At 54.7% G+C, this 14,297-nt stretch overlaps 1 protein-coding gene across 10 annotated transcripts in view; it reads right to left on the bottom strand.

Moving 5' to 3' along the window:
* The window catches only part of TNS3 (tensin 3), a 227,821-nt gene that overhangs the window by 159,161 nt on the left and 54,363 nt on the right, over positions 1-14,297 (bottom strand). For 8 of the 10 annotated variants that reach the window (XM_033862800.2, XM_033862804.2, XM_033862803.2 and 5 more), the window contains one exon: positions 12,129-12,166. The exons of 1 other annotated variant lie outside the window; for it this stretch is intronic. Coding sequence is in view for 3 of the 9 variants with exons in the window: in XM_073809495.1 (XP_073665596.1) it covers positions 12,129-12,166 (38 nt within the window). In the remaining 6 variants the exon portion in view is untranslated. Of the gene's footprint in view, positions 1-5,801; positions 5,938-12,128; positions 12,167-14,297 lie in introns of those variants that run through there. One more of the 10 variants, XM_073809497.1, reaches the window with a different exon arrangement.

Here is a 14,297-nt window from a genome sequence, read left to right as displayed (position 1 = left end):
TCTCCCCACCCCCAGCAAGCCCCTCCCCTCCCCTCTCCCCCCACCAAGCCCCTCCTCTCCCCCTCCCCCTCTCCTACGCCCCCAGCAAGCTCCTCCCTTCCCCCCTCTCCCCAGCACCAGGCACCAAGCTCCTGCCTTCTCTCTCACTTTACAGAGACACCTGCACGGCTGGGACATCTTTGCAAACAGCAACACTGGAATAAGGACCCCCTCCCCCAGGCTTGAACAGGTCAACCAGACCAGCCTAAATAACAGCAACTCTGTGTTGTACAAGGTGGGCGGAGCCAGGAGAAACAGCCAGGAGCTGCACCAAAAATTCAGGACAAATACAGTGTGTGCTTTTGCTTTTTTTAAGAGAAGAGCTTAGAAATGATCATGGCACCACCCCCATGACTTTAACACCCTCCTTCTTGTCACAAAGAGGAAAGGAAGAAAAGGCACAAACAGAAACAACAGTTTTTAAAGGATGGAAATAGTACATGCCACAAAGTGGGATACCAAGGAAATTTCCCCCAAAATATTTTGTTTAAAGTGTCTAAGAATACTATAATGAATAGTGTGGTTTTTGCCACTTGCCCTTTGGCTGACAAGAAAAGGAAAAAAAATGACAAATTTTAATAGCTCGTAACTTATCCTCAAATCTTAGTAGAAAATTTTTTTTTTTTTTGCGGTACGCAGGCCTCTCACTGCTGTGGCCTCTCCCGTTGCGGAGCACAGGCTCCGGACGCGCAGGCTCAGCGGCCATGGCTCACGGACCTAGCTGCTCTGCGGCATGTGGGATCTTCCTGGACTGGGGCACGAACCCGTGTCCCCTGCATCGGCAGGCGGACTCTCAACCACTGCGCCACCAGGGAAGCCCAGAAAAATTTTTGAATTTAGCATTAGGCTGCATAGGGCCAGCTAGCTTACTCTGAATGTCCACAGAAATATGTCCCACTAAACCCGCAGGCGTTCACCCTGATGAAGCTAAATCTCTATCCACGTTTACCAAATCCTGCTAATGGTGTCACTCTCCACCCAGGATCCCAAACGGAAAGCCTAAGAACTGCCGGCAACCCTGTCCCCATCTAAGCAGGACGCCAATCCTACCTGCCAGTTCTTCCCTCAAATGCCCACGAGTCCCTTCCTGCTGCCTCGTCCGCCGGACCAGGCCCTCCGCCCTTGCTGGGCACCGCTAAGCTTCCAACGGGCCTCCTTCGGCCGGGCAACTCCCCCGAGAAATACTTATTAAAAGTAAAGGAGGGACTTCCCTGGTGGCGCAGTGGTTGAGAGTCCGCCTGCCGATGCAGGGGACACAGGTTCGTGCCCTGGTCCAGGAAGATCCCACGTGCCGCGGAGTGGCTGGGCCCGTGAGCCATGGCTACTGAGCCTGCATGTCCAGAGCCTGTGCTCCGCAACGGGAGAGGCCACAACAGTGAGAGGCCCGCATACCCCCCCCCCCCAAAAAAAAGTAAAGGAGGGACTTCCCTGGTGGCGCAGTGGTTAAGAATCCGCCTGCCAACGCAGGGGACATGGGTTCAGTCTCTGGTCCGGGAAGATTCCACATGCCGTGGAGCAACTAAGTCCATGCGCCACAACTACTGAGCCTGCTCTCTAGAGCCCGCGAGCCACAACTACTGAGCCCACGTGCTGCAACTACTGCAGCCTGCATGCCTAGAGCCCGTTTTCCCCAACAACAGTGAGAAGCCCATGCACCGCAATGAAGAGTAGCCCCTGCTCGGCACAACTAGAGAAAGCCTGCACACAGCAACGAACACCCAACGCAGCCAAAAAGAAATTAATTAATTAATATTTTTTAAAATGCTTTAAAAAAAAAAAAGTAAAGGAGAAAACCTCTAAAAGGACAAAAGGTTCTAGATAAAGACTCTGGAATCAGAATTTCTAACTTCATAGCCTGTACGAGGCACTCAGACCGTCTACCTCCTACCCTCCAAAAAGAAGCTATTGTGGGTTTATCCTAAAGATGGTCTGAGCAGGGAAAGGGGAGGCTGACAGCCCAGAGCCCAGTACTCAGCTCTGTTAGAACAGAAGGGAGGCCTGCCAGCTCCAGAAGTTCCTGGGGGACTCAGGAGTTGAAAGGTGCAGAGATACACAGGGCACATGAGAAGGCCCGAGTCAAAGTGCCTAGAAACACACAAAAATGAACCGTGCTGGCTGCACCCAGAGGTGACCAGAGGGCATCCCAGGAGCTATTTCTGTACTTGAAGGAAAATGGGAGGCAAGCACTTCCTGAATCCCTGCTCAAAATAAATAGCTTTACTAGAGAAAAAACAAAGCACAGGGTGCAACTGGAGTTTACCTTTACAAATTAAAACGTGAAGCTGGCGACTCAAATGTGTAGTTGATTATTTCCATCCTGCTGCTAAAAATGTAAAAGAACTGGGTTTTTTTTAATATGAAACCTATCCTCCAGAAGTAGCTACACAAAAACAAAACCAGCAACTTGATTAGAAATGTCCTTCTTCGTGTACAACTGTAAGCGATTTCAAATGAGAGGCTCAAAGATGCCGACACAAACCCGCGTGAAACACCTCCAAACACACGCTGGTCATCACCAGAAGTGGGCGAGCCACACTGCAGGTTCTGATCTCAGTGCTGGCCCTCTGTCCTCGGGGGCCCTCACCCAGGTGTCGGTGCTGTCCACAGACACACATGTTCAGAGGCAGGGAGCGGGTCGATGGTACTGCCGTGAGGCACAGGGTGTCCAGAGGTACGGTGGGAATGGGTCCAAAGCCAGCGCCCTGAGCACAAGGCCTGCAGAGGTCCCCAAGGCCCACCAGCGTGTCCTCCCCACAGGGAACAGGGGACCATGAAGTCGTGCAGGGTTCGGTCACCTCTCCCAGCCTGAACGTAGTGCTTGGGGACAACAGAGGGAAAGGGCAGCAGAGAGGTGACCTTGGAGAACAAGAGCTGGCTTGCACCTCCTCTACCGGGCGGGACGTGTCGCCGGCCAGAGCTGGAGCGCACTCCCAAAACCTCCAGGAACCTCCTGGAACCTGCCCCTTTGGAGACCGCACGCTAGGCCCCAGAACAGAGGGCATGGGCACGGAAGGAGGGCGCCGTGAGGACCGTCTGCCAATGCATGGAGCACACGCTGCAGCGCCTAGAGCGTGGGCCAGGGCCGGCAGGACACGCTGCTTTACTCCTATTTGTAGAGGGGGACACCCAGGGTCACAGAGATGCCACGGGGCCATCAGAACACAGACCCAGGTCCCAGGGCCCCTTCTCCCCTGGCTCTCGTGGCTTTCGGAGCTGCTTCCAACAGCTACGTGTGGAAATTTCCATTTTCTGCTTCTATTCTCCCCAAAAGACTGCAGGTGCAGGGAAATAATCACCTATTACAGAATTTCATGAACCAGCAAATCCAGTCACTCACACTCAGAGAGGAGGGAGGGAAACCGTCACTGAGCGCTTTTTCTTGATTTTCTTTATATTTGAGGGACAGGTGCCCGCAGCAGCCTGGCCCCAGGACAGCTCTTCCTCTGCGAGGTGTCCCAGGCCGCACAAGGCACCCTCCACGGCCGGGCTCCCGCCCTGCTGTCTGACCCAGGACAAACACACACACACCTTGGTTACTCGCATCACAAGAGTGACGTCTGCTTTGAATCGCCGGGCCCTGCAGTCCTGGGTGCCCCTGCTCTGTCATCAGAGCCCAGCTGCGTGGGTCAGATGGTACCACGCTCCTGACGCCCTGCGGGCAGGCGCCTGTCCCCGCCCCATCTCCGGCCTCAGTGAGCACGCTTGCCTGACCGCGTCTGATCATCTCCTGTGTAACTAAGTCCCCTTCGCAAGGCGGCTCCAATAATTAACTAGGATCAATGCGCTAAAAATATTCCAAAACATTACCGCGATCGTTCCTCCCGTCCCCTCTAAGTCCTACAGATGACGGGGAAGCAGGGCAATGGCTAATTTGTCACGGGGGCCTCACCCAAGTGGTCTCTCTAGAAAGGACCACAAGATGCACTGGCCGAAGATGACGGTGCAGGAAGCGCTGGGGGTTTTTTTGCTTGTTTTTATTTTTTTATTTTTTTTGGAAGCACTGTTTTTGAAGGAACCTTCCCGAATAGACACATTTAAATGACTGCAGCTCTTCAAAAGTCACCTTGAGACACTATACACATATTCCAGTCACTGTGTTATTAATTAAAACTAAAACCCTGCTGCAACTGCCTTTGGGATCTGAGTCAGATCCTGGAGCAGAGCTGTGACTGCAGGCAGGGGCAACCTGCACAGCGTGCGAGCACCACGATCGATCGCAGGATTCTGCAAACATCAAGTGTCCTCCCAGAAAGCACGGAGCCCCGCCACTCATGAAGTCACAAAAACACCTGCTCCCAGGATTTCAAAAGGTATTCTGGGAAACTTGAGCAATGCCTAGGCTCAGGCGCCCCTCCCCTCACAGATGATGTCGCCAAGCAAGAATTTGTGACAGCTGGCCCCAGGGGCTCCCCCAACCTCGGGTTTGGCTCCAGGGGAGTCGGCCTGGAGTGAGAAGGATGTGGCTCAAAAGTAGGTTCCCAGGGCACCCCAGAGGTCCTAGTCTAAATAACAAAGCGCATTTGGACCCAGAGCGGCCCAGGCTTCCTCCCGCTGCCCTCCCCGCGCCCTGCTCAGGATGGAGGACCCCTGCCCATTCGGTAACCAGCCAGAAGGTCAACTGTGCAGCAGGTGAGTGCAGTTAAGTATGCGTGGAGGCTGCCCTGTTAGCCACTACGTGATGCGGAATGAAAAGTGACGATTTCGAGAAAACAGAAGGGCCTATTTTTAAATTATATGACTTATTTAAAATAAATAAATTTCAGATGAAGATTATAATTCCCTCTGGGCTTTTTTGGGAAAGGGCTAGTGAATCCTACATAAATATAGCTTAAACGTAGGCTGCTCTAGAGAGCAAATCAGTCGTGATGGAGTGAGAGTGTCAACTACACGGCCACTCGGTCCTGTCACCTGGCTACACACCACCGCCAGCTTCAGCGGCCTGTTTGTTTCCCCCCGTGTAAAATGAACACAGTGCCTGCCGGCCTATTCAGTGCTGCCCGTCAGGGTCTGGTAAGGGCCCTGCACAGAGAAGTGCCCAAAGAAAGGAAGGATGGGCTTCCCTGGTGGCGCAGTGGTTGAGAGTCCGCCTGCCGATGCAGGGGACGCGGGTTCGTGCCCCGGTCCGGGAAGATCCCACATGCCGCGGAGCGGCTGGGCCCGTGAGCCATGGCCGCTGAGCCTGCACGTCCGGAGCCTGTGCTCCGCAACGGGAGAGGCCACAACAGTGAGAGGCCCGCGTACCGCAAAAAAAAAAAAAAAAAAAAAAAAAAAGAAAGGAAGGAAGGAGGCTCCAAAACCACCTGGAACAGTGCTATTCAGGGGATGAGCTTCTCCACGTTACAGTGGCTCCGTCCTGCCGGCCACCTTCAAGCCCAAAGACCCCACAACCAACGCCGCTGTTCAGGCCCAGATTATCTGGGATTTAAAAACATTAATTCCCATACAAAGAAAACTGCCAGGTTTATATAAAATAGCATTTTCCTAGAGCAGCTGCATATGGCTTGCTGACTGAAAAGCAGACCCAGAACCCCCTGGTAGGAACGGGCACATGGAGGCCATTCCCCAAACTCTGGCCTCAGAGTAACCGTTTCCAGTGGGGCAAGAACCACAGCCGTGAATGTACCTTTAGCAGCGTGAAATGGGTAAGGTGACTCTTCTTCTAGTTGTAATGAGTCAAAAAAGGATCAGTGAGGACAGCCTATCAGGGAAGGGATCTGAACGGGAAAAGAAATAATAATGCCCAGAAGAAGTGCAGAACTTACCAGGGCTTAATGGCTCTTCTGACCCCAGTGACAACGGGCAAAAATAAAAAACAAGACACAGAAGCAACCGAGATGTCCTCCAGTGGTTGAATGGATAAATAAACCGTGGTACATCCAGACAATGGAATGTTTCTCAGCACTAAAAAGAAACAAGCTATCAGGCCATGAAAAGACATGAAGGAAACTTACATGTATTTCACTAAGTGAAAGAAGCCAGTCTGAAGAGGCTAGGCACTGTATGCTTCCAAGTATATAACATCCTGGAAAAGGCAAAACTATGGAGACTGTAAAAAGATCAGCAGTTGCCTGGGGTTATGGGGGAGGAGGGATGAAGAGGGGAAGCACTTTTAGGGCAGTGAAACTATTCTACGTGATACCCTAGTGATGGATACGTGTCATTATACTGTTTGTTGAAATCCACAGAATGAACAAGGCCAAGAGTGAACCCTAATGTAAACAATGGACTTCAGTTAATAGTAACGCCTGGATACGGGCTCATCGAGTGCAACAAGTGCACCACACCTGTGTGGAGGTTGATGGTAAGAGGGGTTCTGTGAGAGTATGTAAATTCTTCGTACCTTCCCCTCGATTTTATTATTTTACTATTAATAAAAAACAATCAAACAAAAGTCAACAGCCAAGCATCAAAACAGAGGCAACATCTGTCTACCACGGGTGGGTAACTGGAATCCTCTACCAGGACTGGCCTCCCTGGGTGGTCCTACAGCAGGCCAAGATGGACCTGCGGTCCAGCAAGCTACACCGGGGCACCCAGCCCAGGGCCTGAACGACAGCAAATCAGGAAGTGTTTGTTGAATTGGGCAGTTTGAAAATTAACCTCCTCTTGCCTTAGGGCAAGGGGTGGGAGGAGGGAAGAGAAGTGTGAACATTCACTGAGAGGGCAGAGAGGCCAGGCCAGGGTTTGCAGCTCAGCCCGCGTAGGACACGGCTCTCAGGTCCCATCCCCGGGGCGGGTGGTGTGACTATTTCAAGTTCCAGGGTCACCTGTAAGGCTGGGACAAAGGACACGATGCCCTCCAAGGGAGGCTGTGACGATCAAAGATAGAAAAGCAAAGGCTCAGCACATTACTGATCATCCCTCAGTACCGTAGCTGATTTCTGTTCCTTCTGAGCCCAGGTCAGAAGCCACTCACGGGCTAGATGTTTAGCTCTCTGACCTCACGTCACCCCAAACCACCCTGCGGGATTACAGTCAGCCATCGTGCTTCAAATGAGACTCTCAGGCTTGCCTGTGTATGTGGAGGCCTGGGGTGATGAACACACAGACCCTCACGAGGCTCTGTGCTCCACCGACCGGGAGTGTTATGAAAACATTCTCACTCTTTCCTTTTTACTAATTCAGGTCATTTGTTCCCAGGAAACGATTTGTGTCCCAGGAAAGAAAGGTCATCACCAACATCCTGTGGGGAGGTAAAGACAGACTCCCCGCCCCCATTCCTTCCCCAAATGCCTCCGAAGGCCCCGAGCAGGCAGGGAGAAGGCGGCCCTGGAGCCGGGAAGGATGGGGCGCTTCGCCCAGGTCGGGGCCGGCTGGTGGGCTTCTGGGGAGCAAGGGCCTCGGGGCCTCGAGGCACAGTAGGATTTGGACATGAAGATGGGGCAGTGCCAGGCCCCCCGGGGCTGGGGGCTCAGCGCTCGGGCAGGCTGGCTTCTCCACCTCCTCTGTGCAGGGACGCGCCGAGCTCCAGCGGCAAGGCCATCGGACGTGCCCACGCACCCCGGTCAGCACGGGCCCCGCACGGCTGACAGGAACTGCTCCCGCCTGTGTCTCCGGGGAGGGCTGGGGTCTCAGAAGATGCCATGCATGTGAGGTGAGCAAAGCCGTGTGGGAGGGGGCAGGCAGGGGGCACGGATCCTCAGGGCATCCTTCACGGCAGAGAAAGAAGACGCGGGACAGGGAAGGACTCGACCCCCGAGCCAAGGGGGAGCCTTGCCCATACCTACGTGTGGGTGTCTCAGGGAAGCTGGCCACGGGGCTGGGGTTCCCAAGGGGGGCTCTGGAGGCATCAGAGCAGCTGCACCAGGTGCACAGGCCCACATCAGCTCCACGGCTGATCCGTGAAGAGCGAAAATACGTGGGGCGGCAAAAACCTGAACTTGGAAGCCCAACACCCTTGAACCCTGGCACCTGGATGCCAGGTGACAGTGGGTAAGTCATTTCACCACCGGGGGTCTCTGTTTGCTCATCCAGTGAAGGGAGGGGCTGGCCGACAAAGCCTGGGACAGCAGGCCCCAAAGGGGAAGCTGCTGCCCTTGTTACTCGGAGAAGAGAGCTGTCTGCAGACAAAGGTTAATGACCAGACATGTAAGTTAATGGTTAAAACTCATGAATGAAGCCGGTGGGTAGCTGTTGACACCCAGGAGAGACGTCTAGGGTGGTCTACGAGGAAGTCGCAGGCTGTGGCCCTCATCCTTCCCATGGCACAGAGATGCCATCTGAAGCCAGCCTGTCTGATGAGGTCACTGAGGCTCCTGCATCAGCCACAGCCAGAACCTGGGGTCACTGGGCCGAGGGGCCAGCATGGCAGAGGAGGTGACGACAGCAGATCCTGCAGGGGTCCCGAGGCAGGAGAGGCCCCAGGGGTCCTGGGGTCGCCCAGAGCCACACCTGCCTCACATGGTCTCTCTTCAGGGAGAGGAGCCCATGACAAAGAGTTCTGCTTCTACGGGAGGTGGAAGTGGGCAGTGGGAGGTGGAGGTGGAAGTGGGCAGCAGAGCTACCGCGTGGTGGACGGACGAAGAAGCCAGCCGAGCCCGGGAATCCTCTCCTGTCCGGAAACCAAGTGGCAGCACCTGCGGTCCTGGTCTTTATCTCCAACAAGGCGCCCCGTCAAGGCAGGCTCAGAAAGAGAAGAGGACAGCTGGCCCCGGGTTGTGTGCTGTGCAGGCCAGGGACGGGACACAGGGGGTCCGAGGACAGTCTCTGAGCCGGCGGCAGGCAGCTCAGGGCAGAGAGGGCTATTCCACACTGCGTGTGCGCTCCAGCTCTGCCGGCTCAGCCCCTATGCGGGGCCTCACATGTGCGGAAACCTGCTGGAGGCACGGTGCTCTCGCCAGTGCACCAAAGCTCAAGGAACACCCCCTCTGCCGTACCCCCATCCCCCAAGTGTCTCCGCACCAACATCTGCCTTCCTGAAACAGCCTTCTTTCTCCTACTTCCTCTTTTCTCTTGCCAGGGAGTCAACCAGGGGCCAGGAAAAAAAAAACCAAGTCACTCTGCCCAAACAGCTCATGTGGCACCCATGAACAAGCACAGCCTCCCAGGGAGCAAGACAGTTAGAATTCCAAACTTTCCAGTAATTATACGTACATTATTCTGCTTCCTTAAAATTTAAATAATTACTACTACCACAATCAACAGTTAAAAGCAAGCTGTCTCAGGTGGGTTGCAGAAGTTTTTATTGACCCATTTTATGCATGAAGAAACTGAGGCTCTGGGGAACCGGACTTGCTCCAGGAGACAAGGAGGATGAAAGCCCAGGTCTCTGCCTCCGTGTACCCTGGGACCGCATAGCCTCCCCTGGGGGGTGGGTCATACTACCCGACGGCCAGGAAGAAAGTGCCCTCGGTCCTAGCTCAAGGCTCCGTTTCCCTGCCTGAGCCCCCAGTCCATAGCTCAGCCCCTTTTCTGCAGGATGGCCCTCTCCTTCCACATCTCCTGCTCTACCAAGAGGACATCCCGGGCCTGGCTGGGAGCCTCTGATGGTGGCCCTGGCAGCAGCAGGGCAACGACAATGCCAGCTGGGTTAAACGCACACGAACACGCTCCGGGGTTCGTGCCGTGCCCTCGCCTTCAGTGTTCCCAGCGCAGAGGGGACCCACAGCCCATACTATCCCCAAGTCAGTAAGTGGATGGATGGGCCAGACGTTAGGCCAAAGCCTGTGTTTTTGACCAAAGCTTCACGTAAGCTTTCTCAGTCTCAAAGAAATCCGGGCACGCACGGTTAGGCACAGACGTGTGGTGATCAAGGACCCAGCCGTCTGCGGGAGCTGCGTCTCAGCTCCTGGGAGACTGAGCTGCCCTACCCCCAACCCCGTGCTTATCTCCAGGGGCGGCCCTCGTCTGCTCAGCAGCAATGGCATTATAGTTTTGGAATAAGAAGAGTCTTTGTTATTGCTAGTGGCATTCTCTCCTGCCATTCAAAGCTGCGTTATCCAAAAAAAAATGACTACGGATACATTTCCCCCTCCACCATGATCTAATAAGAATAAAAGCTTATCTATCCCTAGCAAACTGCCAATTACTGTGGCTAGAAATGCCATAATCAGTGATAGTTAAGACTTTTGGAATATTCTTTGAACCAAAGAATTCAATCCCCTAAGTAGCTGGCACAGGGCCCCCTTTGAGAAACAGTGCCAAGGGCAGCAGGGCTCAGTCTGCAGCTGCGGGTCAAGAATGGCCGGGCCAGGCAGAGTGTCACGGGAGGAGGCCCGTGCACACGACGCACACTCACACGTGCAGCATGACACGGGACAAGCAGGGCTCTGGCAGTGGCTCTCCCCACCGTCCGCCCCACCGGGGTGACGAGGCACGAGCTCCGCAGGACAAGGCTTGCTGCAACTGGGACCCTCGGGGGCTGGGGGCGCGTCCAAACCCTCGGCAGGCAGACGGGGGGATAACCCTCTGGGAAATCCGAAGTATTCCCCAAGGTGGCATCTTCCCCACCTCCACTGCATGCAGGAATCTCTGCTCTGACACAGTCACTTAGGTTTCAAGTACACAGCACACTGGAAAGACAAGCAATTTGTGGGCAAAGCAGACCTAGAATAACCAAGGTCAGAAATCAGTCCTGCCCAGAGGTCAGTGTGAGTAAGAATGCCTGGCCTTGGACAGGAAGGGGAAGCCTTCTCCACAGTGAGACCGCAAGTGACAGCAGAAATGTCCCAAAGCTCCGCCACGTGGCCTGATCCTGAGACGACTAAAACACACATCACGTGACACCTCGGAAGAGACAGGGGCAAGGGGGCTGCCGACTTGGGGGCTGGATAACAGTGCAGCGCAGAGCTCCATCCTATAGCCTCGCCACTTCTGCATGCGTCCCAAATGCTCCATGACGAGAAGTTTAATAAGCAAAGTCATTTAATCTCTTTCTTGAAAAATAAAGCAGGGCTAGACCCACCTGTAATTTCTTTAGCTTTGTGCGTGTGCATCTGTGTGTGCGTGTGCCCGTGCGGGTAAACTGCGTGCATGTGTGTGACGTGTGTGTGTGTGTGTGTGTGAGTGTATGTGGGCACGTGTGAGTGTGGACTGTGTGTGAGTGCCCGTATGAACGTGAAGCGTGTGCATGTGTGTGACTTCACGTGCGCGCCTGTGTGGATCGTGGGGACAGTGGAGGAAAGCAGGATCCTGGTCCTCACAGGGAGAACGCACGCACGTGAAGCCAGCCCACAGTTCCACGAAGCCCGCGTCCAGCACACGGTCCTTCCACTCGGAGCCCAAGGACCAGTCGAAAACTCTCAGGAGAGGCTGAGCCGTGAGGTCCAGAGCAGCAGCAAAATCCCAAGACTCTCTAAAACCCCATCTCCCTGGACCTCCACCCACCAGGGGCAGCCTGCAGGGCACCTGAGGGGGTCCCACAAAGGTGGGACCGGCCAGTCAGCAAGGAGCGATGCGTGGGCCCTGGCTCCACTGAAGGTAACATCGTACCTGGAAAGCGTGAGAGGTGCAGACACCTGGACCTGCGTAGAAAACCAGGGCCCCGTCTAGGGGTGCCTGCAGCTTCCATATGCCATTTCCAGGCCTCCTCGTTCCCCACTAATCAAAGCCTTACACCCAACCCAGCACACCCAGGCCTCAAGCACTTTGTAGGGCCACCCTACCGGGGAACGCAGGACTCCGTGATTCAGGATCCCCAGACGTCCACGACAGCCTGAAAACCCCAGCCCATCTATGAACTACCCTCAGAAAAGAAGCCAGAAAAATTCTCAAGGCCAGGCATGTGCCCTCACCCCTATCCCCACCCCCTCTCTGCCACTAAAAAAAAGCAGTACGTCGATGTGATTGGAAAGAAGGGATCATTTGTTGTGGAGAAAGGGCTGTGAGATGGCCAGGACAAAATTACCGAATTCTTATCTGAAACCAAATTCTTAAGAGCTATTTTTCTATAATTAAAAACATGGATTTCATAGCTCCTCAGTTTATTCTTCAGATGAAAACTATACACCCTATCGAAAAGCATCTAGCAGCCGTTTCTTAAGCGTTCCGTTTCTGTGGCCACGGTCCAGAGCAGTCCCCTCCCATGTACATCATTCAACGCGGGCCAATTCGGCTCCAGAAGCCCCATGGGAGAGCAATGCAACACTTACCTTGGCTTCACATTTCTTGTGGCAGGAGTACTTGCAGGCTGCAAGAGAAGGAGAAAGAATGTGTGTGTGCTGAGCAGTCTCTCAGTACTTTCTGCATCTCCAAATTCTCAGTCCTTGGAGAACGTCCGGACTGAGGGAGGTTTTTCACTTAGACGCCTTAGACACGACGCCGAGTTCAACGGAGTGTGGGATGGATGGACACGGCGTCCAAGAACCCAGCCACCCTCTGCAGTGTCGGCGACGGCCCAGAGGGCGCAGGTGGGGACGCTGGGGAGCAGTTACAAACACACTGGCTTTTCCAGGGGTTCAGGCGGCCAAATCAGGGCCTTGCAGGAGAAAGGCGGTGAACCTGAGCAGTAGAAAGCATCCGTGTTTGGCTGGAAATCACAGCTTCTCCCTGAAGAAAGGAGAGAAACTTGAAAGTGCCCCAGAAGACTCAGGACTGGCGCCTTTAAATTAGTCAGAAATTGGACATTTGAGTTCCACGCTCCTTCCGCTTCCGGACAACTTAAGAACTGACTGTCAGAACAAATCCACGTCTAAATTCCTGCAGGGGATCCTTCAACCCAGGCCATTGTGTGGACTGAGAGAGGCATGTGTTGGTTCGGAGGCCCTAACAATGCAGATAGAGCCGGAACCAATGCGGATTTCACAGGCCCGCCGTCCAGAGGCTGCAGCTGTGCTGACAGGACATGAAAGGCTTCACCCACACCGCGGTGGCTCGGGGCACGGGGGCCTGCCTGCCGATGCTTCCAGGCAGAGGCAGCAGGACAGCGAGACGGCACAGAATGAAGCCACTGCACCAGATAAGCCCAGTGCGAGCTCCCATGGGGGCTCCAAGCGGGCATCCATCTGGCGAACCCGTGGGGCAGCTGTGAGATGGGGAACAGGGACCTGGGCTTAGGTGCACAGGACCTGGGGGCTTCCTGGCCCTGTCCAGCTGGGCTGCTCTAGGCAGGACCAGTGACCTCTCTGGGCCTCTTTCCTCTCCCAGGGTTATCGTGATGCCAAAACGGAATCGTTCACGGGACGCTGCTTTGAAACTGCAAAGCACAATGTCAACGTATAGAAGTGTGTGGTCCTGGAAGAATAAGGCCTTGGAGGGCAGGAGACGGGCCCAAAATCCTGGTTAGCGCTTCGAGGCCCAAACTTTTCACCAACCCCCCCACCCACCCACCGTATCTTCCCCCTCTCTTGTGTATGAGCTGAGGACAGAAAGCCGGAACTCGTAGTCTACCTGGGCCCGAATGAGGGTACAACAAAGTAACAAAAACAGCCCGTGCCTGGGGGGTGGTCCCTGGAACTCCAGCAGGGAAGAGCCAGGGTTATTATCTTTGCAAGATCTATTTTTTGAACTCTCTCTGTGCATCTGAGGTTTGTGAAATTATTCACAAAAACAAATATTTATTCTACATTTTCTAACGGGTCCCCCCTTCCCCCCCGAAAAGGCGATGAGTGATTTTCTAATTGAGATAAGCTGGCCATGGGAATAAAAGAGGCTTTCACACCAGATTAAAATCTCAGACAGAGGACAGCCAGGGGCCAGAGGCCAGCCGGAAGGACTGAGATAGAGAGAAAGGCAGTTGAGGGGCCCTTTGGCCTTTGGGAAAGTGAAAATTAGCAGAAATGCAGGTGAAGACTTCCCCCTGCCCCAAAGGAAGCTCTGTCCACACACGCTGGATGGGGCAGGCCTGTCCACTCAGCAGGCAGGACAGGAGCACGACCTCCCGCGGCTGTCAGCCGGGAGATGGCCTCAGGGATCCTCCTGGCACCTGTGACCCCGCGCAGTCCCCTCACAGTGACAGAGCTGGTCGTGCGCCGAGGCAGGATGGCACAGGGCATGGCGAGTGACCTCCACCCTGGTCTCCCGGATCGCCCCTCTGAGGGGAGCCTGGCCCACGCTGTGAGGCGTTGAGGCAGCCCTGGGGAGGCGGCCCACCTAAAGGAACTGAGACCTCCCGCCAGCAGGCAGCTCCACTCTGCCAGCCAGCCGTGCGTGCGAGGGAGTCACCTGGGAAGTGGGTCCTCCGGCCTCGGGAGAGCTTTCAGATGAGGCAGCCTCTTAAGGGATCCTGAGCCAGCGCTGCCGGCCCACGTGACTCCCAAATTCCTGATCCACAGAAGCAGTGAGAAGAGAACCTACTGTCACGGTAAGTCACTAACTTTGGG

The sequence above is a fragment of the Tursiops truncatus genome, chromosome 9, assembly GCF_011762595.2.
Source record: "Tursiops truncatus isolate mTurTru1 chromosome 9, mTurTru1.mat.Y, whole genome shotgun sequence".
Classification (NCBI taxonomy): Eukaryota; Metazoa; Chordata; class Mammalia; order Artiodactyla; family Delphinidae; genus Tursiops; species Tursiops truncatus.
Note: the sequence above shows the minus strand (reverse complement) of the source record. Positions and strands in the feature narration are given on the sequence as shown.